Source organism: Pelodiscus sinensis, chromosome 5 (assembly GCF_052426305.1).
Source record: "Pelodiscus sinensis isolate ZL-2025 chromosome 5, ASM5242630v1, whole genome shotgun sequence".
NCBI classification, from domain to species: domain Eukaryota; kingdom Metazoa; phylum Chordata; order Testudines; family Trionychidae; genus Pelodiscus; species Pelodiscus sinensis.
Window position 1 is genome coordinate 7,714,741 of NC_143056.1, and position 27,150 is coordinate 7,741,890.

At 50.9% G+C, this 27,150-nt stretch overlaps 2 protein-coding genes across 4 annotated transcripts in view; one reads left to right on the top strand and one right to left on the bottom strand.

The window, feature by feature from the left end:
- Positions 1-3,462, top strand: part of STYX (serine/threonine/tyrosine interacting protein) — a 28,258-nt gene extending 24,796 nt beyond the window's left edge. The window contains exons 7-11 of the mRNA XM_075926212.2: positions 96-135; positions 214-264; positions 894-966; positions 2,044-2,137; positions 2,962-3,462. Of these exons, the coding sequence (XP_075782327.1) occupies positions 96-135; positions 214-264; positions 894-966; positions 2,044-2,137; positions 2,962-3,035 (332 nt within the window). The 3' untranslated portion in view covers positions 3,036-3,462. The remainder of the gene's footprint in view (positions 1-95; positions 136-213; positions 265-893; positions 967-2,043; positions 2,138-2,961) is intronic.
- Positions 3,463-13,388: 9,926 nt separating this feature from the next.
- On the bottom strand, positions 13,389-26,816 carry GNPNAT1 (glucosamine-phosphate N-acetyltransferase 1). Of its 3 annotated transcripts, none has more exons than XM_075926213.2 (6): positions 26,670-26,816; positions 20,742-20,938; positions 18,828-18,890; positions 17,089-17,216; positions 16,778-16,839; positions 13,389-15,327 (listed from the first exon to the last, which is right to left on the bottom strand). In XM_075926213.2, exons 2-6 carry the CDS (start codon positions 20,911-20,913, stop codon positions 15,180-15,182), a joined length of 573 nt encoding a protein of 190 aa, XP_075782328.1. In that variant the 5' UTR covers positions 20,914-20,938; positions 26,670-26,816; the 3' UTR covers positions 13,389-15,179. The 3 variants fall into 3 exon arrangements, with proteins under 3 accessions (XP_075782328.1, XP_006116373.1, XP_089634406.1); XM_006116311.5 differs by lacking the exon at positions 26,670-26,816 and adding an exon at positions 22,057-22,982; XM_089778280.1 differs by lacking the exon at positions 26,670-26,816 and having other exon boundaries at positions 20,742-20,976.
- Positions 26,817-27,150: the final 334 nt, after the last annotated feature.

Below are 27,150 nucleotides of genomic sequence, written 5' to 3' on the forward strand. Positions count from 1 at the left end.
TTGCTGTTGCATAGATGTATTTAAAGTGAAAAGCTGGTAAACTTGGGAAGGAATCATTTTTATCCATCTATACAAGTAATTCTCTCTTTTTTCAGGGAAAGTTCTTGTCCATGGAAATGCAGGGATTTCTAGAAGGTAGGAACCTTTTCCTTTTCTTTTTGTTTTTTAATCATATGCAGGTATGTATTTTCTAAATAGTTTGTTTCTTTTCAGTGCTGCCTTAGTTATTGCATACATTATGGAAACATTTGGGGTGAAGTACAGGTAAGAAAAATACATTTAAACTGATGTGTAACTTAGTTTGACTTATTTGTGGAAACTGAAATAAAAGATGCTTATAGGACATTGGTCCATTTGTAGTTTAAGTACTATCTTTCCAAACAAGTACTTAATTATAAATGTAAAATAATGATTTAATTTAGTAATATTCTAAAGAATTTTCAAAGGGGATGTACAGCCAGCGGATGCAAGGCATAAATCAACCTTTAACTCTTGGGGGTTGGGAAGAGACTTTTGCCTTTGGGCAGATTATCCCATGAGGGAGGATAGCTTTTAGTTTCCTCTGAAGCATTTAGAGACCGGATACTGGACTAGATGGACCACTAGTCCATGTTCTTACATGCTGTAATAGACTCTGGGGGCCTCTGCCACCCAATGCAATTTAGAGAGATCCTAACACAGTGGCTGTAGCAAAGGGGAGTCTAAAGAGATCTAAAACCACCTTCTCCCACAGCACTAAGCTACCCTGGTACAGAAGGGTTAGTTCTAACAGCGTTTTAAAGAAAAGTGTTTTTCTCCAAGAATTCAGAGCCAGCAGGAATACTGTTGTAGCTGTATTTATTTTGTTAGTCAATAGAGATGAATGCATTGGAGATTTTATTTTTCTCGTTAAGGGATGCATTTACTTATGTTCAAGAAAGAAGATTCTGTATTAATCCTAATGCTGGATTTGTCCATCAACTTCAGGTAATGTTTTTCTTGGCTATTACATACATCATATGGCTGTCCTTTCCAGCCAGTTATGTATCTACTTGTGCAACTAAATATCAGTATTTCTTGAGTGGTTTAAAATTAACCTAACTAGAATGTTTGTTAGCGTTCTCTGATACTCATTTATCTGGAATTATTTGCGGGAAGAAGAGAGTAGTTACTATAATCAGCAGAATCAAGCTTTGAAAAAAAGCAACTTCAGACATGAGTAAGAAATGAAAATCTGTTACTTCATACATCATCTTAGCGCTTCTTTAACTACTGGTTAGTCTGCGGCCAACAGAGAACGTCAAAGCAGTTATTGTGGTGTAAATGTATAGCCATTACATTTATTGGCCTAGTGTCCCAGAACAAAGTATGAAAATTGAATAAAGCAAGCTCAGTAGTAAGGTTTGAAGTCACTATGCCACCAGATTTAAATAGATCTTTTGTGTAAATGGTTGGGAAACCTCCGGGGTGATGTACTGAAATGGGCTTGTAGTGCTTGGCAGTCATCCACTTTGCTAGCTGGTGGTGAGACAATTAATTTAGATTTATTTGTATAATATCTTCTTTGTAGGATGCCTCTCCTTTGTGGTCATTTTATTTTTAAATGTGTGGCATTTGCCAGTAAATACCCTGTCTTCATCTTCATGGCCCTATGCAATTGTCTAAAATCACTGCAGTAGTTCTATATTGACAGTTCAGTTGCTTTATAGTGCAGGTCCCCTTCCTAGAGCCAACACTGCCTTCTTTTCCCTCAACATCCTGCCTTGGGAACCTGAGTTAAGCGACTTTGAGTTGAGTGCCCCTGCTGTCAGATGGATGCCCTCTCTTTCCTCCACTCTGCCCCGACTGTCTTAGTTGAATACTAATTGCAACAAGAAAGAGAAATGGAGCTAACAAGATGGATCTGTTCCAATAAGCATAACTCATTGTTTACTAAACCTTTTTATTCCCATAAGCCCTCCTCTGACCTTTGTCCTAAGCAGCTTTCTCTCTAGCTTGCAGTCCTGTGTCTCCTGACTTTGCACAGGGCCATACATGCCTAGTAACGTGTCCTTATTTGTTTAGGAATATGAAGCCATCTATCTAGCAAAATTAACTATCCAGATGATGTCACCACTGCAGCTGGAGAGATCACTCTCTGTTCCACCTGGATCTACAGGTGAGAATTGTCTTCCGTTCTGTGTAACTGAAACCTTCCCTCCAAAAGGCAGGGATGTGCTTGGTTTTGTGACGTGTTCTCCATTGGCACCAGTGGTCAGGCTTACGCCTGCAGTGCGTGTTTCCCTCTGGGTTAAAAAATGACTTCAACTGGTATATAAGGATGGCTGCAAACGTGTTTAGGATGGAGTATTGATAGGCTGACTTTGGCATGCTGAAAGCCTGGATCCAGACTCGGGCAGCCAATAATCAGAGCATATTCCATGTCTGCAGCCAGAACAGCTCTGCTTCGGAGGTAGTATTTTGCTGTTTCAGTTGAGCGAACAGGGCACTTTTGAAATGTTACCTTTAGTCTTCCCCTATCACAGTGTCCTGACAGCAGCCTCCACGCAGGCTAGGCAGGGGGCACATGCAGTGATGATAAAAGAGTAAGGACTTAAAAGCACACACCCACTGTGCATGCTCAGATACGGTTTCTCAGTTGCTTACTCTTTAATTTACCCTTTGTTAGATTGAATATGAGCTGCAGCCCTGTCTGGTAACAAAGTGCACTTGAAATGTTGTACAGTGGGGAAGAATGCTGCCTTTGTTAACTCTCCCTCCTGTAAGCCAAATGGCTGCACATACTTGGCTCAAACTTGGCTTGTGGGGAGAGGAAGCATAGTCAGAGACCTAGCCTGGAAAATTTCACCCCCACAAGGTGCAAGTTTTGGAAGTGTGTGCAGATTTGAGTTTTTAATGCAAAAACTGTCTTATGAGCTCAATTATAGTCCGTGCTTATAACTGACTTCGTAAAGCATATTCTCTGATCTTTTTTTTTTTTAGGAAGTTTGAAGCGAACACATGAGGATGAAGAAGAATTTGGAAATATGCAAGTGGCAGCAGCACAGAATGGGTGACATGTAGGGCACCGCTATTCAGAGGTTGTGAATTCCTGCACATGGAAGTGAAGAAAACTAGAAAAGACGAACTAATGCAGAACAATGAACACATCCATAGCTTCTTTTCAAATACATGTTGCTTCCAGATGTAAATCTGCCTCTGCAACACACTAGGCAACATTTTAATATGTTGGACTTCTTGAACGAATAGATGGCACTGATTGTTTTACTCCTTTTTTACACTTTGCAGTTTTATTCTATCCCAAGATTTTTGGACTTGCAAAGAGGTATTATTGCAATAATGCACTTTTCATACTTGAAATGTCTTTATTTGTATGATATAAAGTTATTACTTTAAACAAAATGCAAGCTGGGGGGGATTTGTTTATAAAGTTATTTGTGTAATTTATAACAAGAGACTTTAGTAAAGAAAAATTTGCTAAAATTCACTGTGTTCTAAGTATCTATTGCAGCTTAAAGTTACTCCACAAACATACAAAAAGTGAAAATATATGCGGTTTTACAAGCTTCTATATCCCTTCTGCTGTTAGCAGGCGAACCCCCCCCCCCCCCCCCCGTGAATGATCTGAACAGCATTAACTTATCTTCACAATAAAACCCTGTTATGTAGCAATTTATTTTGAAATACACTGAGTACCTCTAGTTAGTCTTTGAGAAGAGGAAATACTGAACTAAAAGCCTCTGTTACTATAATGCAGGCTAATCTAGTAACTGCATCTGATTTCAATTATTAAAATGGTCATGTGTTAAACTAACCACAGAGGAAGCCACCATCTCAATTTGATGTGTATTAGGACTGAAGTCTTTCTATTAGCAAGCAGGGATGGATACGTTTTTGTCAAATTTAGTTGTCAGCCAATAGTTGATGTAACAAAATCAAAAATAGATCCACTGCCTACCAATTAATTCTCAATGCCTTTCCAGTCTATTGTATCAAACGAGAGCCTTCAAACTAGTAGCTTTGAAAACATACGGCAAGACTGGAGACTGGTAAAGTGAACGGAGGAACACTGACATTTCTGAAAATGCTTTCACACAAACACCAGTGTGTGTCTTTGCCACTGAAGATAAGATCTATATCCCTCCAAACGATTAAAATTAATACATTCTGTTTAAAAAACACTGGGCTGTGTCGCCTTGACTCTGGCTATTGAGCCACAGTTCTGCTCTGCATGAAGGGGGCGGGGTTGTTGATTGGGTGACTGTGGCCCTTAGGCCCTACTTCCCTGAGAGAAGGGATTGTTACTATTGACCCTGGCCGCTAGGCATGACTGCCTCGCTGAGAAGGGGCTGAGTTATTGACTCTGGGCCATTGAAACTGGTAAACGTCGGGTTGAGCACCCTTTGAGGGGCCTGATACCCAACCCCTTCAGGGGATGGGGCACTTGCACCATGACAGTTTCCTTTTTTATTTTTTCTGTCTTTCCTCCTTTGTCTATTCTTCCTTCTTTCCTTCCTTTCTGATTTTTTGTTGTTTCTACATTTTGTTTAATTTTTTCTTTTCTCTGTCTTCTGATTCTTTTGTTCTTTGTTTTTGGGTTCTGTTTTTTCTTTTTTTGTTTGTTTTTATTCCTTCCTTTCTTATTTGTTTCTGAATTTTCTTCCTTTTTCTTCTTCCTTCCTTTATTTCTCTTTTGTTCTTTGTTTCTGCATTTCTTTCTCTTTACTTTTTTCTTTCAGTGGGTCTTGCCCTCCCCCCATTTCTTTCCTTTCTTTCTGTGATGGGGCGAACCAACCCTGCACAGGGGCTGGTTTCCTGGCTGAGAAGGCCCTGCCTCCACAGTCCTACTGGATATGCTCCACGTGGAGTCCAGCGGTAAGGGACCTTGCAGCAGCTCCGTCGGGAGTGACTGCCGCCGGGGAAGGAGGTGCTGTTAGAGCTCCTGTGGAAGAGCTGCAGATGGACCAAGCAGAGCTGGTCAGTCAATGGGGAATTGCCAAAGAAGCCCTCAGTCCAGAGGAAAAAGTCAAGGAAGATTGCAACAGCGAGCCTAGTAGGAAGTAGCTCGAGCTAGTGGTGGACCACTCAAGGCCATCTTTCTTTTTCCTTCCTTCTATTTTCTTTTAATCTTTTTTCTTTTTTCCTTTTTTCTTTTCTTTTATTATCTTTACTTTCTGTCTTTTCTTCCTTTCTACCTTCCTATTTTTTCTTTTCTTTCTTTATAATCAATCCTTTTTTCTTTTCCCTTCCTTCCTTTTTATCTTTTTTCTTATGGTTTTGTCTTTTCCCTTCTTTCTTTGTCGCCTTCCTTTTCACATTTGACCTTTTTTCTTCATCTTTTTCTTTCTTACCTTTTTACTTTTCTTTCCTTTTTATTTATATTTTATTTCCTTCCTATCTTTTTTCCCTCCTTGCTCCCCCCCCCGCTCTTTCGCCCCCCAAAAAAACCCTCTTGGCCATAATATGGGTAAGCTACAGCTCCAGATTTCCCTTCCATGATAATGTTCACTGTTGGTCTCCCCCAATAATCGTTATAATAGGAGCCACAAAATTAGGGGGAGTGGAAGCTGGACCCTGTCACGGACACTCCAGACACAGCATTGTCCTCTCTCATTTCCTGTTTTTTAACACTTCAGCTGGGGGGAGGGATAGCTCAGTGGTGTGAGCATTGGCCTGCTAAACCCAGGCTTGTGAGTTCAATCCTTGAAGGGGCCATTTAGGGATCTAGAGCAAATCTGTCAGGGATGGTACTTGGTCCTGCCATGAGGGCAGGGGCTAGACTCAATGACCTCTCAAGGTCCCTTCCAGTCCTAGGAGACTATAGGTATGGGGTCCCCCGTCTCCTGCACCTCGAAATGGCACAGACAGACTCCACCAGCCAGTGGAATTGAGGGTGGTTTATTGCTCCTCCAGGACACAGCATAGCACAGATGTAATCTGGTTACAGGAACTGGGGCTAAGAGGCCTCAGTGCCCCCCTTGAGATAGGGGAATCCCAGCCCCCTCCCCAGCTCCTCCTCCCCTGCTTTCCAGCCAGGAACTCACTCTCCTCCAGCCCCGCCCCCCCAGCCAGGGCAGCATCCACCTTCCTTTGTTCCTCTCCATGGGGGTCAGCTGGCCAAACCAGTTGGGATACCCTCTTTGCATAGTGACTCATGGCTTGTCTGCTTGGTGGTGCTACAGACAGCAGCCAGAGAGTTAGCAGTTCTCCCCCCTCCGAGAGCGAACTGAGCAGGGTCACTCCGCTCGTGACCTAGGGAAGTTCGGGTCCTCTGCGTGGGAACCCGCCCTGGGGACATGGGTGCTCCCCTTGTCTCGGGCCGGCTGCAGCGAGGCCCCACATGAATTGGCTTCCCTCTGTCTACTTGCCGCACTGCTCCGGGGGGACTGGCACAGGCCTGTCCTCGGGGGTCACACCCACCCTTCCGCTGGCCTTGATCTCTGGCCAGGGTCTCTTGGGCTGGGGCCATGAGCCCAGTGAGCCTTCTCTGGACAGCCAGGGCGGCTTCCATCCCCGAAGCTCCATCCAGGGAGGTCTTCCCCTTCCATAACACTCTCAGCAAACCCAGAGGGTCCTCTATCTGGGGTAGAGACCCCCAAGCCGCTTTCCTACTGTCTTGGGCCTTCCCGCCCCTCTGGCAGGAGTCACAGGAGTCACAGGACCGGCAGTACCGCTGCACAGCTGTAAAGATTCCCGGCCAATAGAAGTGCTGGAGCAGCCTCAGCCGGGTGCTCCGGATCCCCCGGTGGCCCCCAACGGGGACATCGTGGGCCAAATACAGCAGCTTGAGGTGATAGTTTCGGGGGACGACCAGCTGCCGCTGGACCCCCCATGCCTTCACCTTCCTGGGGGGAAGCCATTCCCGGAACAGGAGTCCACGCTCCCGCAGGAATCTCTCCTGGCCACCTCTCCCCAGGGGCTGAGCCACATGGAGGCCAGCCTGGTCCCTCAGCCTCTGCAAGGAGGAGTCTGCCTGCACCTCAGCCTGGAATTCAGCCGCTGAGGCAGGGATCGGGACCTGTCCCCCACCTTTGCCTAGGTCCGGAGTCCCAGCCTGGCTGGACCCCGTGTCCACTGGGATGGGACCCTGAGGACTCTGCCGGGAGTCCTTCCCTGGACCCAGGTTGCCAGCCCCCCGCTGGCTCTGGCTCCGGGTAGTGACTAGAGCCCTCTGGGATTCATGGGGCCACTCCTCTAGGTCATTCCCCATCAGCACCTCGGTGGGCAAGTGCAGGTGCACCCCCACTTCCTTGAGACCTTCCTTGGCCCCCCATTTCAGATGCATCCAGGCTACAGGCACCTTAAATGGGGACCCATCTATGCCCTTCAGGGTCAGCTGCGTGTGGGGTAGTATCCGCTCCGGGGCCACTATGTCGGATCGGGCCAGAGTCACCTCCGCCCCCGTGTCCCAGAAGCCCGTCACCTTCCTACCATCCACCTCCAGGGGTATGAGGCACTCGCTCCGCAGGGGCTGTCCTGCCCCCACCTGGTACACGGAGAAATCCGCCTCCCGAGGGTCAGACCTCCCAGGGGAGGTGCACTGAGCATCCTTCCCCTCTCTCTGAGCTGAGGTTTGCCTGCCAGCCCCTGCCTCTGGGGCAGCCTGCCCTTCCTCCCGCCCCAGCCAGTTAACCCTGGAAAGTCCCCGGTCCTGGGACCTGGTGCACTGAGCCCTCTTGTGGCCTTTTTGCCCACAGCGATGGCAAGTTAGGCTTTGGGCTCTGTCTGTCCAGGCCCTGGCTGGTTCTCTGGGGCACAGACGACCTGTTCCTTGGGCTCGCCTCGTAGTTGACTCCCTCCGTCGCTCAGCTGAGATCCGGTCTCTGCGCGATTCCCTTTCTCTCCGGGACTCCCGTTCACACCCGGACCGGCTCTCCGTGAACTCGTCCGCCAGCCTCCCGGCCTCCTGGGGGTTCTCTGGTCTCCGGTCCTTGAGCCGCAGCCTCAGTTTGGGTGGGCACGCTTCATAGAACTGCTCCATCATGACCAGCTTGAGCAGCTCCTCTGCGGTCTGGGCTCCGACTCCAGACACCCCCTTGCGGCAGTATTGCGCCAGGCGGGAGGCCAGGTCCTCATAGGTCTCCCGTGGCCCTTTCTGTACCCCCCGGAACTTCTTCCTGTACATCTCGGGGGTCAGCCCGAACTTGTGCAGCAGGGCCTCCTTGACTTGGTTGTAATCCCCTGGCTGTAGGTCCTCCAGCTGACTGAGCACTCCGGCCGCCTCCTGGTTCAATGCAGAGATGAGCTCTTGCAGCCAGTCAGCTGGGGGGACCCGTTGCAGTCCACAGGCCCTCTCAAAGGAGCTGAGGAACCCGTCTATGTCACCCACGTCCTGCAATTGGGCCACCACGAGCCTCTCCAAGCATCTGGCAGTCCCGGGACCCTGGGGCCCCTCCGCACTTGGCGCAGCCGGTGCCCCGCCGGTTCTCCACTCTGCCATGGCCAGCTCATGCTGTCGCTGCCTCTCTCGGTCCTGGCGGTCCCTTTCTCGATCTTGGCGCTCCTTCTCTCGGTCCTGGCGGTCCCTCTCTCGGTCCTCTACTTCCAATTCCTTGATCCGCAGCTGGATCTCCAGCCGCTGCAGCTCCGCTGGCCTGGCCCCTGCCCTAGATGGGCTATGGCTTGCAGGCCTCCCGGGAGACGCTGTCTCATCTCTCCGGTGGGTTCCAGCGCTCCTCCCCCTCTCTGAGCCTGACACACTCTCGGGGGGGGTCTGGCTGCTTCCCGCACAGGCAAGCCCCTCTCTCTGCACAGCCCCACCAGCTCTGCCTTCAAGAGTTGGGCATAGGCCAAATGCCCGCTGGTCCCCTCGGTGCAGACTCACCAGTCTAGTGCTGCAGCGCCCCACGATTCCCAGGAACCGCTTCGCTCTGTCTCCAGCACACTTGGCTCCAGGGCTCTTGCTTCTACGGTGCCTGGTTGCTCGCCGCTGGAAGCTCCATCCACGGGGTGCAGTGCATCCCACTCCTGACACCAGTGTGACGGCGCGTTGGGGGTCCCCCGTCTCCTGCACCTTGAAATGGCACAAACAGACTCCACCAGCCAGTAGAATTGAGGGTGGTTTATTGCTCCTCCAGGACACAGCATAGCACAGATGTAATCTGGTTACAGGAACTGGGGCTAAGAGGCCTCAGTGCCCCCCTTGAGATAGGGGAATCCCAGCCCCTTCCCCAGTTCCTTCTCCCCTGCTTTCCAGCCAGGAACTAACTCACTCTCCTCCAGCCCTGCCCCCCAGCCAGGGCAGCATTCCACCTTCCTTTGTTCCTCTCCATGGGGGTCAGCTGGCCAAACCAGTCGGGATACCCTCTTTGCATAGTGACTCATGGCTTGTCTGCTCCCTGGTGCTACAGACAGCAGCCAGAGAGTTAGCAGGTTATCCCCCACTACGTCACAGGGGCCAGTTAGGGATCTAGAGCAAATCTGTCAGGGATGGTACTTGGTCCTGCCATGAGGGCAGGGGCTAGACTCAATGACCTCTCAAGGTCCCTTCCAGTCCTAGGACACTATGGGTATATCTCCATATATTAGCTGCTGGAAGTTGGTGCAACTGTTCTAGTCGAACATTTTACGAAGTCTTTCCCAAACACACCTGTGAGGTCAATGCCTCAGTTGAGCTCTGGAGCCAATTGACAGCTGCTGCTTCACCCCCCGGTCTTGATCTGACCTACTTCCGAGCTGTCCACCTGGAACGGCCGCAGCACCCTGGACTTCCCCTCCCTGTTGTCACGGGCTCACTGTGAGGTCACTGCTTCCCACCCTCCTTTGACCAATACGCTGAGGTGCTGGAGAAGGCCTTTGTGATGTCATTGCCACACCCACCCCTACAGGGCTCTTATCCTCCCCTTAGCAGCCCCTTTGCCCTGCATCCCTAGGAGGGGATTGTTCTATTGAAACTAGTCTGGTAGCAGACTACTTTATGCTGCTTTAGCTTGAGCTAAAACAAGCGTGTCAGGTTCTTGAGAGGGACGAGGACTCGGGGACAAGGGCGGGCTCTTGGGACCGGGGCGCTCTGTTGCTGCAGGAGAAGGTGACGCCGAGCTTGTTAATGTCCCTAAACTATCTGGTGAACTGATAGAGTAGGACGGAGAGAGCTTTGGCCGTGCTCGCTCCGTGTTGAGATGGGCTGGGGGTTCCTCCCTCCATGGCCCAAAGGGGCTCACAATCAGAGCACGTCCCTGCCCCTGTCGCTTGGTGAGAGGGAGGGAAAAGGGAACCAAACAATATAAACTCCTGGGCTGTGTCTAGACTTTTCCGTAAAAGGGATGCGAATTAGACACATTGCAATTAAATCCCTGCTTCATTTGCAATTGCGAGGTGTCTAATTTGCATCCCTTTTATGGAAAAGGGATGCAGTCTAGACCCAGCCCTTGTGCTTTGGAGGTTCTGAGGTTAATTCTGTGCTGACCCCTGACTCCCCACACACACATGACAGGGTTGAGGCCAGGTGCCATTGGGAGCATGTTGTGCCTCCCTTAAAAGCGCATCTCCAGCCAGGCCCCTTACGTTGCCTGCCTGCCTGCCTGCCTCCTGCAGAGCGGTGCGCCCCATCCGGCTTTTACCAGAGCACAGCCAGCTCTGGCCTGAGCGGTGCACTGCGGCACACCCGCTTCCCCTCTGGCCAGAGGAAAGCAGCAGGATTAGAGACAAACGGAGGCGAGTCCAGCAAGAATCCCACCAGTCTTGATATGGAAAAAGCCAGCCCCACAATGGTGTGTGGAGTCACATGTCTGGGCATGACTCAGTTCTGTACAGGTAGGAAGTGTGACTCCCACACGAGCCCGACTGGTCACAGGGAAGGGCGGTGGAGGTGAATTGGCACCTCTTGTAACCCGCTGTCGTCATGGATTCAACTTGAACAGACTCTTCCCCAGACTGTGGCCAAACGGCTGGTTGGCTTGTGCCAAACAAAAATACGTGACCATACCATGTCACAGTGTGCTGCCCCGCGTGCAGGCCAAGAGCGGACCCCTGCGCCTCCCCACTAAGCCCCTCAGATGCTGCATCTCTGGGCTCACTAGCTGCTGGCTGGCCCCACGTGCCCCCCTCACCGGGTGATTGTAGGGTTTGAGTGGGAGGTGCTCAGACCAGCGGCCGTTGGGAGATGCACATTCCAGCTTGAGGGGATCCAGTGAGGCTGTAACCCTTTCTCTGCCTGGGTGCTGTACAACTCTCTCTTACGAGCAGGGCTCAAGCCAGCTCCACAGGGTGGGGCCAAGAGAGACAGTTCCACCTCCACCCTGAGTCACCCCAGCGGGTCATGGTTGAGGCAGGGAAGGTCCATCCAAAAATTACACCTCAAAGGAGGGGGGCCGTGCTCAAGACAGTTGAAAACAGCTGCTCAGGAATGAGGACTGGCTGGAGGGGGGGCTGTGTGTGGGCAGGCAAAGAGCTCAGGGGACAGGGTGACGGGGGGCGGGCAGGCGGGGTAGCTGGGGGCCGGGTACAGGCAGGCGGCGAGCTCAGGGATGAGCTAACAAGGGGCTGTGTGGGAGCGGGTAGCCCAGGGAGCCAGCCAGCAGTAGCTAGGGGCTGCGCGTGTTGCCCAGGGAAGGGCCATCATTAGGGGGATGCAGCGTTTGGGGCAACCCCTCCCCCAACCCAGTGCCCCAAGTGTGGGGCCCAGGGCAACTCTCCTGCCACAGGCTCTGCCCCTGCTCCACCTCAAGCAATGCACCTGGTGCTGGGCAGCTACCAGGGTCACCCTCCCGACCCCCACTGAGGCAGCAGGATCAGGAGTGGCCTGCCACGTTGCTCTGCCCTGCTTCTCCCCAGCAGCATGGAGAGGTGGAGCACGGCCCGCCGAGGAGAGGCCAGTGTAGTGGAGCAGGCTGCCGGGCCACTCTGGATCCCACTGCTGTGGTGAGTTGTGTATGGGGGTGGCCCCTGCTACTCACCCTGCACCAGGCCCCATACTCCCCAGGGTCTTAGGTTGCTTAACATGGCCCCTGCAGGAACCCCCAAAGACTGGGGCGTAGGATGGCTGCCTCAGTTTGCCCTGGGGGTGGCTCTGGCCAGTGATTGCTACGGCTGTGTACGAGCAGGAGGGTAGCTCAGGGTGAAGGCCGGCTCTACATCAGAGGTGGGCAATAATTTTTGGTGGGGGGGGGGCACGCCAAGATTTTGGAAAGTGGCGCAGGGCCGTACTGTTCTGTAGAGGGGGCACTGGGTCTAGGCTGGAGGCTGGGTGCAGACGGGTGCACAGGCTAAGGGACTGGGATGCAGGAGAGGGTGTGCAGTCTGAAAGGGAGTTTGGGTAAAAGAGGGGGCTGTGACCTGGGTCGGGGATTGGGGTGTAGGGTCAGGGAGGGAGTATGGGTGCAGGAGAGAATTGTGGTATGAGGGAGGAGGGTTGTGACTTGGAGCAAGGGGGGTGCAGATGGTTTGGAAGGAGACCTGGGGGAGGGAGTTGGGATGCCGGAGGGGCAGGGGTGCCAGAGGCAGGGCTTGGCTGGGAGGTGCAGCCCTGCAGCACGCTCAAGGCAGGCTGGGCTCCCTGCCTGCTACACCCCCAGACAGCTTAAAACTGAAGCTGCTCCCTCTGTGAGACTCTCCTCTCAGGCCAATCTTTCAGCTCCTATTGGCTGGTTGTTTCTGGCCAATAGGAGCTGAGAATTGTGCTGCAGGCAGGGGAGATCACAGGAAACTTCCCCCTCCCTCCAGAGCAGAGGCACACAGAACTGCCCTGCGCTTGAAACAGCAAGTGCCGCATGGCTGAAGGGCCCGGCAGGGTGTCTGCGGGCCCGATCCGGCGGCTTGGTGGGGTGGATCCGACCCGCAAGAGGGATCTCGCCTTCCCGTGCTGTAGGTAGCTGTGTGGCCATAGAGTAGCTCAGGATGTACCTAGGGGCTATGTGCAAACAGGACACAGGAAGGAGGTAGCTGGGGGCTGTGTGCAGACAGTGGGTACCTCGGGGGCAGGGACGAGGTAACTAGAGGCTGTGCACCAAGAGAGCTCCCCTGCAGCCCTTGTTTCCTTAGGGCTCTGCCAGCTGCGGAGCTGGGTCCCTCACCCCTGCAGTTCTTACCAGCTGTGTGAGCGGAGGGGCACCAGCAGCAGGAGAGGCGGGAACAGCACAGCTGCCTGCACCATGGCACTGGCCAAAGGAGCAGCTGCCCTGCACTGCCTGGCTCTGGCTTCCTGCCTGCAACTGCCCTGCAATTTCACTGGAGTTTGGGGGGTGCAATATTCCCAGTGACCCCCCCCCCCCCCCCCAGCTCTGCCCATGGCTTCAGAGCATCTGCTGCATGGGCAGCACCGGGGATCTGGGATTCAGTCCTGCCATGCCGGCTTCAGTTCAGGACTTGCCAGGGATCAGGGCTTCAGCCTGGGGGGTGCTGGGAATTCGGAGTGGGAGAGGCTGCTAGAGCGTGTATGATAGTTTTAAGGAACACGTTAAAACCAAGGCAAATACGGCAGTCTCCATTTATTTTAGATTAAACAATGCTTTTTAAAAAAAATAAATACAACCTAGACATCACCAAGAACCCAATATATTAGAATGCTATCAATTACATTAAATAGACCCCTCGCCACGACGTCACGTGGTCCTCAGCTGAAACGAGACGTTTGTACGGCCTGATCGTTCAAACACACAACAAGACAGTTCTGCAGTAACCTTCATTACTCTCACTCCCCTACTCTACCGCCTTCTGGGGCCCTCTCCTACCAAGTGTTACCGCTGAAATAAGGGTTTTATTGCCATCGACGGCAAGAAGTGCTAAAATCATTTATCCACTCTTAGGAGCGGATGGGATAATCGGAAGCAGCATCCAGCCTCTGGTACCTGGATTTGGGATTGCTCTGCAAACCAGCATGTCAATACTGCAGAAGCGGATACTAGCAGTGCAGATCTGGCCCAGGAGAATTCAAGTGTGGCAAGTAATTGAAATGTGTTCCCTGACTGAGCACATCTCGGCCCTCTCACTGGTGAAGGAGGTGTTAGCTCAGGGGTGGGCAAAAGCCACTTGGCGGGCCAGATCCGGCTTGCTTCCAGCTTTGATCCGGCCCACGTGGCTGTTCCAGGCCCCGCCCCCAGCAGAATGCCTGGGAGCCACGGGGGAGGCGCAAGCCCTTTAAATAGAAGCAGTTGAAAGGGCTCGCGCATCTCCGGCTCCCAGGCAACGCGCTAGTGGCACCGGAGCCCTGTTCGCTGTTTCTCCTTAAAGGGTTCACGCCTCCCGGGCAGCTGGATTGCCTGGCGGCCACTCGGCAGGCACAAGCCCTTTCAATAGAAGCAAGTGAAAGGGATCGCAGCTCCAGCCTCGCGCGCTGCCTGGGAGCCGGAAGCCCTTTCTACGGCTTCTATTTAAAGCCCCACCCCAGAAGTAACCACTTCAAAAATCTGGAAGTGGCCCCCGCTCAAAAATGATTGCCCACCCCTGTGTTAACTCCTGTTCTCAAATGACATTCATCTAACTAGAACAGAAATAAGCAAAGCCTTACTCGAGCGACTTTTCACTTTAGACCATTGCAACTTGGCAATTTTCTTGCTCTGTGCACAAGCCACACGTCTGTAAGCGACAGCTCTGACTCTTTCCAATATACCAACTAAAGTGCAGGGCCTGAATATGTAATCAGCCTTCACTGGTATTTTAATATCTCAACTATAATATGGCCAGTGAACATGGACTACATCCACATTATACCCTCCAATATAATCTATTCAATCTGATTTTTGGAAGCCAATGTCTATGAAACTTTTAGGTGCATTAATGTCAATAGTCCTGAAATCTATGTTTTAAGGATAGAAATAAAACAGGTCCTTTACATTGCTGTGTGATGGGTTTGTTGTCCACATAGTTTACATTTCCTTCAATAAACTAGAGAGAGAAACTTAACTCCCACACTACCTGCACTTTGGCTACCAAGAAGCGCAAAGCTTTAGAAAAATACAAGGCAAGAAAGATTTTGAGATTAAAAATATATAACTTTGGTTAAAAACCATCCCCTTTATAAACCAGCTAAGAACACAAAAAAGCTTCACTTAAGCTGAACAGTAGTAAAATGAGTACCATCGCTCACCGTCCCTAGAGACATGTGAAAATGCCATTCAAGATCAATTTTTACACATCTGTTCTCCAGTATCTACAGGGATAATTACATTTGCAGCAACAAACTACTTAAATTTTCCACAGAGAGAATGAGTTTGTATCACCAGGTCCTCCACCGACAGTCTTTACAAAAGATAAGCAGCAAGTTCTTAATTAAAGAATTTTTGACTCATGTAGTTTTCTTCAGATACTGAATATCCAAACTTTTTATAGAAAGCCACATTTTTGGGTAGACACTCGAGAGTAATTTTATAACAGTTCAGTCTCTTACTGAGCAACGTAAGCGTAGACATCAATCTGAGAGAGAGAGAGAAGAGCAATGGTTATATAAAATGACATTTCAACACTGGATTAATTAAAGTTCAAAATCTTCAGCACAAATGCAAGCATTTCATTCCCACTATTAGGTGAAGCCTCTCTATGAGGTAGAAGCTTACACCTTAGTGACAGAGGCAGTACCATTTTCTGTGTGAAATATTACTTCAACTTTTACTTGGGGAAAAAAATCATTTCAGCATGAACAAAGCACAGCATCTTTTCTTGTGGCAGACCAATGAAATGCCCCAGTGTAAAATTATATGCACAAATTAAAACAGATTAGCCAATTTTCCATGGGCAATGTAGAGCAAAGGGTGGGCAACATTCATCATGAGGGGGCTACTCCGAGATTTTGGTAAGTGTTCAAGTTCAAGGGCTGCTCTTTTCCATGGAGAGTGCGTGGTTCTGAGATGAAGGTTGGGTGCAGAAGGGAGCTTGGGTAGGGGGTTGGGTGCAGGAGAGGGTGTGGGGTCTCACAGGGAGTTTGGGTGAAGGGGGGATTGTGACTGGGGCAGGGTTGGGGAGGGGGTATGGGTGCAGGAGAGGATTCTGGCCTGGGGTGGAGATGTAGGAGGGCATGCAGGGTCTGGGAGGGTGTTGTGACCTGGAGGAGGCAAGTGCAGAGGGTTTGGGTGATGATTTGGAGCAGGCGGGGTGGTGGCCTGGAGCAAGCTGTTAGGGGACAGGAAGGGGCTGGGGTGCCAGATGCAGGCTCTGGCTGGGAGGCAACTACCCAGGCAGCTCCCAGCCAGCAGCCCTGCAGGATGCTGAAGCAGGCTCCCTGCCTACCACAATCTCAGACTGTTCAAAATGGCTGGCTACTCCTGGTGGCACTCTGCTCTGGGCACCCAGAGGAAGGGGAGGCTTCGCGCACTGCCCCCAGCTAAATCTCTCCGCTCCACTGGCCAGTTTTCAGCCAATAGGAGTGGAGAGATTTTGCTGGGGAGCAATGGCAGCACGGGAAGCCGCTCCCTCCTCCAGAGCAGAGCGCCACAGGGATCAGCCAACCACTTAACGCGGTGTGGGGCTGCTCTGTGCCCGAAGGTCCCAGTGAGACAGCCCGTGGGCTGGATCCAGAGACTTGGCAGGCCAGATTCAGCCCGCAGGCCGTATTTTGCCAGCCCCTGGTGTCGGAGGCATCTATTAAAATGTGTTCATTTCATAGCTGTCAGGTGGATACTTGCAATTCATTAGTCAGTGAGAATTCGTTAAACATACCCCAAAGCAGACTGTTAAGTGATGGGTGTGCCCATGTGTACACGCACCCACAGAGCGAGGGCTTGTCGTGGCTTGAGCCTAGTTATTGATCACACATGTTCATCTAATCAGCTACAGCATGAGAGTTAACGGATGCGAGAAACTGGATGTGATCTAAGGGGCTCCTGACATGTACGGTGTTACAAGGGAAAGGCTGGGAAGAAATACTTACAGTTTGCCAAGCTGCTTTCCTCTGCATTCATCACTTACTACCACGTCTTCTACCCTTCCTCTCTGAGGAAACAGAGACGGGGGCGATTAGTTTGCCATAGCACCTTGATGTTATTTTTCAGTTACATTAACAAGAGCCTCCACCACTGCCTCGTGTTTTGACAAGTAGGCAAAGAAAACAAACCTTAAAATGCCCTTGTATTTGATATTAGCCAAGTACACTCATCTGAATCCATTTCACACTCAACTGTAGTTATTTTTGAAAAATGTAATTTTTTCTCCACAATTGCAGGCGAGGATGCAAGAACATACCTTTGCACATGAATGAGTAAATTTATATTCTATGACCAGTGTTGCTGTAGCGACAATCTGTCCCAGATTTGTATCTTCCACCACAGTCACGTAGTAATCACCGGATCTCTTCATGTGCTCGAAGGTTTCTGTGGGAACAGGAGGAAAGTGAGACAGGCACACGTTTGAAGAATGGATTAGAATGGGACAGCCACATGGACTGATTTCGAATGATAAATTTGACTTCACAGCAGGGATGTATAATCCTATTTAATTAATTAACCAGGTAAGCATTAAGTTTGACCGGTTAACTGATTAAACAGGGACAGGTAGAGGGACACTTCCCCCCTTCCCCCCCCCCGGGCCTGCCACTCCTGGGCTGGAGTGGCCCCCGCATTGTGGGCAGGGGTTGCTCCAGACCCCACGCTGAGCTGCCGGCTCCCAGGCTGGGAGATGGGGCCACAAGTGGCAGCATGGATTTGGTGGGGGACAGTGCCGCCTTCTGGTCCCCCAAGCTATACCCTGTTAAAAAGTGAGGCCTTTGCTCTGTGCCCTCCCTCCAGTTCCTGTGCCCATCCCCCCCCACAAGTGTTCTGGCACCCTTGCCCCAAAACGTAGCCTTCCCCAGCTCCAGGCCCAGCGCTTGGAGGTTCAACGGGCTGTAAGGTTGACCCTGCCCCTCCCCCCAGTCTCACATTTGCTTCCATCAGCCACAGTGCAGAATGGGGGCAATGCTGTGACCCCCTTAACACTCTACTTTGGGTCCAGACTCCCATGGCTGTAACTGTGAAATTTCATATGGGTAAGTATCTGAAACCGTGACATGGACCATGAATTCAGTAGGGTCAAGGCATGTAAAATCCCATTTAACTGGCTAACTGGTATCTTTAACTGGTTAGCTGATTACACACAGGTGGGCAAGTCCAGCCTGCACAGAGCCAGAAGCGGCAGGCTGAAGGCGGGCGCAGCTTCCCTGAGTCCTGGTTAACTGTTACCCGGTAAGCATTACTTCTTAAGGATGATGCGCACTGGGTAACCGGTTACCTGTTAACATCCCTAGTAGGCCCTAGTTATACAGGAAGTTAGAATAGGTGATCCCAATAGTCCCTTCTGCCCTTGGTATCTGTGAAACAAGCTCACTGCCTCAAGAGGTGCAAAGACAAGCTCTGACTTCAAGTGGGGATGGTCAGACCAGGATGAGTTATCTTCACCCACCACTCAACCTGAACACAAGGAGAATTTGCCCCAACACGTGAACACTGAAGTCACCTGAGACAGGCGAACGAATGTCACAATGACCAACGGACCCTAAACCAGGGACGGGGAACCTCAGGTCTGAATCCAGCCCCCAAAGCTCAAGACTCGCCCCTCCCCCAGCATTGGGGAGTCTGTTCTGGGGGTTCAGCTCCGTCTGCTGCCCCACCGCAGGGTTGGAGCGCACAAAATCTACTAGGCTGGGCCCCCCTAGGCTCTGATGTGCAAGGGGAGTGTCTTTCTCCTCGGTCAGGGGCCACGTCAGCAAGGGGGTTTTTTGTTTCTCACTCCTGTGCAGCCCCCAAAATAAAAAAGGCTCCCTACCCTGGCCCTAAACCAACTCCAGTTGCTGAAAGCTGCCTGGAGAAGCCTAACACACTCGCTTAACACACTCAGCTAGAGAAGTCAAGAGCCTCATTCGTGATCAGATTTGCTGTCCACGTCAATAACGTTCTGACCCTTCCCTTCCCTTTTCCAAAGGTCAAAACAACAAATCGCGTACTCACTGATGAACTGCTCCGGGCTGGCAGCTCCAGCTTCTGTCAGCTGACCCAGAACCTTAAAAAAGCCTGCGGTAGAAAAGTATTGTAAAACGTTTAATGCTAGACAAAGATAAGCAATTAGCTGGAAGACTAAAGATTATGGCCCCCGTATTTCAGGTACAAATTCAAATCTGTACATCTGTGCACACTATTGTACGAGTAAAAGCAGCATGTTATGCCATATGTCAAGGAGGCAATGCCTGAACGATCACAGAACCTGTTCCTAAAGTATCCAGTGTGCCTTCAAACTGTGTAACCACACACAAGTAACACTGACATGCTCCGAGTAAAGTGACATTTGTGGGTAAAACATTGAGACTCATGAAGTCGAGAGAACAGCCCTCTCCAGATCTCAGCTCCCATCTGATTTAGTTACATGCAGTGAATTCCACATACTGCATGGCTATGTCTACACTGCCAGCTTCTTGCGCAAGAACTCTTCCACAAGAGAGTGTCTACACTGGCATGTGCTTTTGCGCAAGAGATGTGCTGTTGCGCAAGAGCATCCTTGCCAGTGTAGACGCTCTCTTGCGCCAGAAAGTTCCGATGGCCATTTTAACCATAGGGCTTTCTTGTGCAAGAAATTCATGTTTGCCTGTCTACACTGGCCTGGAAGAGTTCTTGTGCAAAAGGGTTTCTTCCTGAGCAAAAGCCCCAGAGTTCTGGTGCAAGAAGCCCTGATTTTATACATTAGAACATCAGTTTACTTGCGCAAGAATGCGCGGCCGGTGTAGACAGGCAGCACATTTTTGCGCAAGAGCGGTTGCTTTTGCGTGAGATTGCGCCAGTGTAGCCACAGCCTAAATGTTCACTGACAGAATTCTCTATCTTGGAAGTGAATCCAGGCCAGAAGCAATGTTAAATGATTGCCTAATACCCTGACAGCGAACTGGTTTGAAAGCAGAGGAGAGACGTGGATCGAAGCAAAGACAGAATGCGAACAAATGATAGCTATGACCCCACAGCCTCACGGGTTCTCAAAACGCGGTGTCTAGCCCAAGCCGCAACCTCTGCCCTGCAACTGAACTGTTCTATAGCCTGAGCTCAAAATTAGCTGGGATCTCTCTAAGAGACTGCAATGAATAGGAACGTGTGGATTAGGGATGTGAGTAGTTGAATAATGGACTACCTGATAAACCTAGGCTTATCGGATATTCAAGTCGACTACTAACGTTTCCCACCTCCCCTTCCTGCCTTTATATCAGAGGCAGCCTAGCTCGTAGTACATTTAAACTGCAGAGCCACAGCGGGGGTAGCTCCCAGACCTGGCGTGAGCGAGGACTGAGCACTTTCCCTTATCGACTAATCGTGTAGTCGATAAAAATTGTATCGACTACACGATTAGTGAAATACCCGCTTCTTAACATCCCTAGTGTGGATTACTTCAACAATTTGAGATGTTAAGTGCATTCGAAATATGGAGAAACCTGTTTTAAGTGACCATCCAAGCACCCAGCAAGTATCAAACACCTAAGCACTTGATTACCCCAATGGGGCTATATACTAACTAGGGATGTAAGATCCCATTTAATTGGTTAACTACTCAAACATAATATTTAACTGGTTAACTGATTAAAGGAGATTGGACTGGCAGGGGGTCGTCATCCAGCCCGGCTGCACTGGAGCGTTCCCCCTCCCCCTCGCTCCCACCAGTTAGCCAGTTAAACATTCACATCTCTAATACTGAACTAGACCAGGTAGAAGAGGAGTGTTTCAACTAAAGGACAGATCTGATTGTATTGGAAATGTCAGACAGATTTCCAAGTGCATAACCATACAGTGAGGCCGACTTACTGGAAATGGTTTAGGGCAGGTTGCACCTGTACAGGTCTGACCCATCATATTCATTACACAATAGGAAACAGAACTGGACTTCACCTCTGTTTAAATCGGCAGTGCAAAGGGGCCTCAGGACTAAACCATCCCCTGGCTGTAAAGGCGAAATCGCAGGAGAAAACGCTGCTGTGTTCTGGCTCCAGTCAAGCTCATGAAGGAGACTTGGATCAAACATCGGTGTGTCATCCGGCATCACAGTTGCAACAGGCATCATGGCAGCAATGGTTGCAGTAGGTGTACTGCAATCGACACAGAAATGCATTCAATAAAACACATTTGCAATTGAGACCGTAGTTATACCCTGTAAGCCTAGTAGCCACACAGTAACAGTATTTACATTTATACCTTTATTCCAGCTGTTGACACACTAGCATGTTTTCTCTCTGATGCAATGAAAGGTTAATGAAATTTAATCTCATATTTACTTTTATCAGAAGTTGTACTGTTTGAACTAGAACCTACCAGGATTTGGGGTTAAAACAAACAATAAAAGTACATATTTTGAAGTTCCTTAATGCACGTCAAGTAAAGCCCATTTTAATATCAACTTTACTTTTGTGCTAACGGATCAAACTTTTTATGGAAGAAAGACAACTACAGAAGATTTTGTATGGTAAGCTCAGCATTTACATCCAGTTCAAACAGTCTAGCACTCCAAATAAGACAGACAAACTTTGTTACTGTATCTCAAAGCGATACAGACTGCAATTTGGATAAGCAAAATTTCACACTTTTTACTGACAATGTTTTTTCAATTATCCATTCATGGCCACTCTAGGGCTATGTCTAGACGCATCCCTTTTTTGTAAAAGGGATGCAAATTAGACATATCGCAATTGCAAATGAAGCGGGGATTTAAATCCCCCCCGCTTCATTAGCATAAAAATGGCTACCGCTTTTCTCCAGCTCGGAGCTTTGCCGGAAAAAAGCGCCAGTCTAGACTCGGATCTTTCGGAAAATAAAGCCTTTTCCAAAAGATCCCTTATCCCTTATTTTAAGAGGGAAAAGGGATCTTTCGGAAAAGGCTTTATTTTCCGAAAGATCTGCGTCTAGACCGGCGCTTTTTTCCGGCAAAGCTCCGTGCCGAAAAAAAGCGGCAGCCATTTTTATGCTAATGAAGCAGGGGAGATTTAAATCCCCGCTTCATTTGCAATTGCGATATGTCTAATTTGCATCCCTTTTACGAAAAAGGGATGCAGTCTAGACACAGCCTAGTAGTTTATGTGATGAAATTCAGATTCACTTCATGTGAACACTCCCCCCCCGCAAGAGTTTGCATACTTTTCCTACTTGTTAAACATGCATGTTTTTAAAAAAATGCATTTCTCATATGATAATGTTTGTTTTAACAATTCACCTCGTGAATTCACAAAATCAAATGCAGTCTTGACTGCAGGGCGTAGGTTTTCACTGACTGCTTTACCACACGACTAATACTGCCACGGTTTCAGTGTGACAACTGTAATAGAAATGTTTCTTATTCGATGGGTGGAGGAAGAAAGTAAAATTGGGGAACAGAATTTTTGCAGATTTCTCTAACTTAGAAGTAAATTATTCTTTTGTGTGCATGTGTGTACATTGCTTCTGTAACTAGAATATCCAATGGAGGATACAAAATGAACTAGATCTCAAAAGAGCTACTTCTAAGACTACATTTCCCACCCTCCCCCTTTAAAAAAAAGAGAGTCCATTTCATATATTTTCAGTAGAACCAAAAAGCCAATGAAAGCAATAGCATTCCTATACACACCATTTGGAGATGCCAAAGTAAACTAAGTTGTCAAATGAATTTTATCAGGATCCTTATATTTAATAAAAAAAATGCCTTTTACATGAAAACATCTCTGTAATGCTGTCTTAGGAAAAATGCAGAGAGTTTTACATTTGAGGCATTTTAATGGAATCCAGAGCACAGAAGTTTCAGACAAGAAGGCAGCTCTGTAAGCATTACAGGAAGCATGAAATATTTTTCCTCCACCTGCTAGTGTACAATGACGTTTCCACACACACACCCTTTTCACAAACAATGATATGCTTAAATGAAAACTGCTGCAGCATATTCTCCTTCCCATTAAACACTAACAGGAATTCTCCACCTACCTTTAAAAAAAAAATCAGACAACACCTTGAACTTCTACGGCAGGATCTCACTCTGCTATACAATCAAATTAAGCCCAGTATTCTTATGAGACAGCTAAATATTATCTTGATTTTAAAAGTGGTGAAACTGAGTCACCAAGGCTGTGTCTAGACTGCAGGGTTTTTTCGAAAAAAGTAGCCTTTTTTCGAAAAAACTTCACCTGTGTCTAGACCACAGCCGCGTTCTTTCAAAATTAAATCAAAAGAACACGGCTTTTCTTTTGATGGCGGTACTCCTCATTTCACGAGGAAGAATGCCTTTTTTCGAAAGTGTTCTTTCGAAAAAAGGCGTTCTTGAATGCAAACAGAGCTTTTTCGAAACAGAGCATCCAGACTGCCTGGGTGCTCTCTTTCGAAAAAGCGGTTCACTTTTTTGAAAGAAGAGGTTGCTGTCTAAATGCTCTCTTTCAAAAGAGGCTTTTAGTCTAGACGTACCCCAAGACCTTAAGGGATATTCCTATGGTCTCAGGAAAGCTGTGGCGAAACCAGGAATGGTTATGCAAGTCTTCTGACACCTAATATTGGGCTTTTATTACTAGACCATGCCAATGTATGCAGAGGACTTTCAAGCTGTATCAAGTGTTTGAATTACTCTAGGTCTGACAAGAATTAAACCACTATAGTTCAAGTTGTAGTTCTGGTACCTCACACGACAGCTAATGATAAATCAGACTCAGGCCTTGTCTATATTTACTTGGAAGGTCGAATTAAGATACACAACTCCAGAAATGTTAATTGCATTGCTGGAGTCGACGTACATTAATTTGACTTTCGCCACGGTCTCCACAGCGGGAGGCTGATGGGAGCAAATGCACTTGTCGACTTTCCTTACTCCTCACAAATCAAGGAGTACTGGCGTCGATGGAGGAACCCTCAGCGTTTGATTTAGTAGGTCTTTATAGACCTGCTAAATCGAACTCCGGAAGATTGATTGCTGCAGTATCAATCGTCTTGGTCCTGAAGATTTGGCCTACATTAACCTGAGCATCCCTAGTATTAGTTTCTGGATCATCCTATGCTGCTATTAACCTCTCTCATTACCCAGAACTCATGATTGATCGTCATCATAATAATAGAGCTCTCCTGAAACAATATTCTATGGAGAACAAAATCATAGCGAATTTCAGTATTTATTACAGAATGCTTGAAAGATACATTTACTAAATGAAATACCGGAGAAGAAAATACCAGGAAAATACAAATCTTTCCTGCTTCCCATCCATGTAGTAATATTTTGATGAAGCAATACACTAACTTATGTAATTCAAGCCACAATACAAAAGGCTGGCTGGTCCCTGTGTTTCCTCTAGAAACCTAAAGGATCTCGGATCAATCCCAGCTCAGACTGGCAAGAGGTGCATAGGGCTTGTTCAATATCAGCACACATGCCAGTTTAAACAGACATGAGCATGCTTTGAAAAAGCCCTGACCTCCTTTGTGAACGATAAGGGGGCTGGCAGGAAAGAGGCCATCAAAAACTGTCACTGTACTGCAAACTGTCCTTCTGATTATAAAACCACATTCTGCACTTGGGTGCATGTGAGCAATCCCCAAGGAAGTCAAGGGAACTGGGTGCCTACATCACCAGGAAGAGTTTGGGCCACACTAACGGTGCATGGAAAAAGCATGACCTCACTTTATCAGCACCGAGACACCTGCCCACTTCCATTCCTTTTGACATCATCTTACTGTGCTGGTCTCCAGGAAACACCAGGGCAGACAGAGACACAACTACTGTAGCATCTCAGAGTTACAAATACTGCCGGATTACAAACTGATCTCTTAACCTCACAATTTGGAAACGGAAGCATACAACCAGCCAGCAGCAGAAACAAAAAAAGTAAATATATTACAGTGCTGTGTTAAACTACCAATAAAGGAAAAGCAGCATTTTTCTTCTGCAGACATTCAAAGTTGTATTATGTCAATGTTGAGGTGTAAGCTTTTGAAAGAGCCACCATAATGTTTTGTTCAAACACTTCAGCCTCCATTCCCCAGCTGTTTGTACACTGAGGTTCTACTGTAGTTAAACATTTGTATTCTCACAAACAGAGCTATTAGCTGCCATAGTTAATTAAAGCCAGGAGCAAACATCTCTTTAGAGGAGACCAGACAGACCTCCCTGGAATCCCAGCCACAGGTGACTAGCTTAGCCCACATGGAAAAGTTACAAGGAAATACACCCCGGGTCAACCTGGGGCTGGGAGGAAAGAAGCTTCTTTCCCCTACTACAGTCTCATCCCACCATCCCCATGTCCCCCACTCTGCTTTCCCCAGACACACGGACTCCAGCTTCCGCACCAGGAGCCCCTGAACCCCAACACCCTTCCCCACCATGTGCCCCCCCAGCCAGCCCAGCTCCCTCCCCCCACCACATGCCCCCCAGTCAGTCACCCTCTGAAACTAACTGTCTCTCTCCAGGCCGCCCTCCTGTACTTGATGCTGAAAGTCCCCCCCCTTCAGCGCCCTTGCCCCACACGCACCCCCTACCTCCAGCCAGCCCCCCCCATCTCACCCCCCACCCCCCCAGCCAGCCCCCCCTCAGCCAGCCCCCCCCCACTCAGCCCCCTCGCCCCCCACCCCCCACCTCCCCCCCCCCCTCCAGCCAGCCCCCCAACTCACCCCCCCCTCGCCCCACACTCCCCCCCCCCCCCCCAGCCAGCCCCCTCAGCCCACACTCCCCCCCACCTCAGCCAGCCCCCCCACTCAACCCCCTCGCCCCACACTCCCCCCCAGCCAGCCCCCTCGCCCCACACTCCCCCCCCCCCCAGCCAGCCCCCCACCGCCCCACTCCCCCCCTCCCCACCCCCCACCTCAGCCAGCCCCCCCACTCAGCCCCCTCGCCCCACACTCCCCCCCACCTCAGCCAGCCCCCCCACTCAGCCCCCTCGCCCCACACTCCCCCCCCCCCACCTCAGCCAGCCCCCTCAGCCCCCTCACTCCCCCCCACCTCAGCCAGCCCCCCCACTCAGCCCCCTCACCCCACACTCCCCCCCCCTCAGCCAGCCCCCTCAGCCCCCTCGCCCCACACTCCCCCCCCCCTCAGCCAGCCCCCCCCCCCCACTCAGCCCCCTCGCCCCACACTCCCCCCCCCCCCAGCCAGCCCCCTCGCCCCACACTCCCCCCCCCCCCCCAGCCAGCCCCCTCGCCCCACACTCCCCCCCACCTCAGCCCCCTCGCCCCACACTCCCCCCCGCCCCCACCTCAGCCAGCCCCCCCCCCCACTCAGCCCCCTCGCCCCACACTCCCCCCCAGCCAGCCCCCTCAGCCCCACACTTCCCCCCCCCCCAGCCAGCCCCCCCTCGCCCCACACTCCCCCCCGCCCCCCCCTCAGCCAGCCCCCTCGCCCCCTCGCCCCGCCCCCACCTCCCCCCCACTCAGCCCCCTCGTCCCAAACTCCCCCCCACCTCAGCCAGCCCCCCCCACTCAGCCCCCTCGCCCCACACTCCCCCCCACCTCAGCCAGCCCCCCCCACTCAGCCCCCTCGCCCCACACTCCCCCCCCCCAGCCCCCCCCTCGCCCCACACCCCCCCCCACTCAGCCCCCTCGCCCCACACTCCCCCCCACCTCAGCCAGCCCCCCCCCCCACTCAGCCCCCTCGCCCCCCACTCCCCCCCACCTCAGCCAGCCCCCCCCACTCAGCCCCCTCGCCCCACACTCCCCCCCAGCCAGCCCCCCCCCTCGCCCCACCCCCCACTCCCCCCCCCCACTCAGCCCCCCCCCTCGCCCCACACTCCCCCCCCACCCCCTCAGCCAGCCCCCCCACTCCCCCCAGCCCCCCCCAGCCCCCCACACTCTCCCCCCCCCCCCCAGCCAGCCCCCCCCACTCACGCAGCGACGGGCTCCAGGCTCCCGCCGGCTCCGCGCCGCACTCCCCGCACGGACGTGGCAGGGGCGGGGCCAACACGCCGGCGGACGCACAGCCAATCCCCGAGGCCCGGCCCGCCGCGCCGCCTGAGAGGGCGGGGCTGAGTGAGAGGAGCCCCTCCCGCTCAGGGAATCTCCGTCACAGGGGGCGTCCCCCTCCCGCCAGAGACTGTGGCCCCGCCCCCTACGAGTTCCCCTGCCAACCGTCTCCGCCCCTTTAGGTAGGTGCCAACTTTCCCGGCAGGAGGGGCCGGACACCATTGGTGGCAAGGGTATCCAGTTCGTCCGGTCGGGAGAGTTGGCAACCCCTCCCCCCCACACACACGTGGGGCTCCCTATTCCCTTCAGGGGCTCGGACCCTTCCCCCTAGGAGCTCCCCCAGCCTGGGCACCCCCCTTCCCCAGTGAAACCCCCCCCCCACACACACCTGGGGCTCCTCCCTTCC

Coding starts and splice junctions, on each gene's coding strand:
- GNPNAT1 (XM_089778280.1), bottom strand. CDS start 20,961: ATGCATTTCTGTGTCGATTGCAGTACACCTACTGCAACCATTGCTGCC. Junction 18,891..20,741: donor CACTGCCGATTTAAACAGAG/GTGAAGTCCAGT, acceptor TTTCTACCGCAG/GCTTTTTTAAGGTTCTGGGT. Junction 15,328..16,777: donor GGAAAGCAGCTTGGCAAACT/GTAAGTATTTCT, acceptor TCTCTCTCTCAG/ATTGATGTCTACGCTTACGT.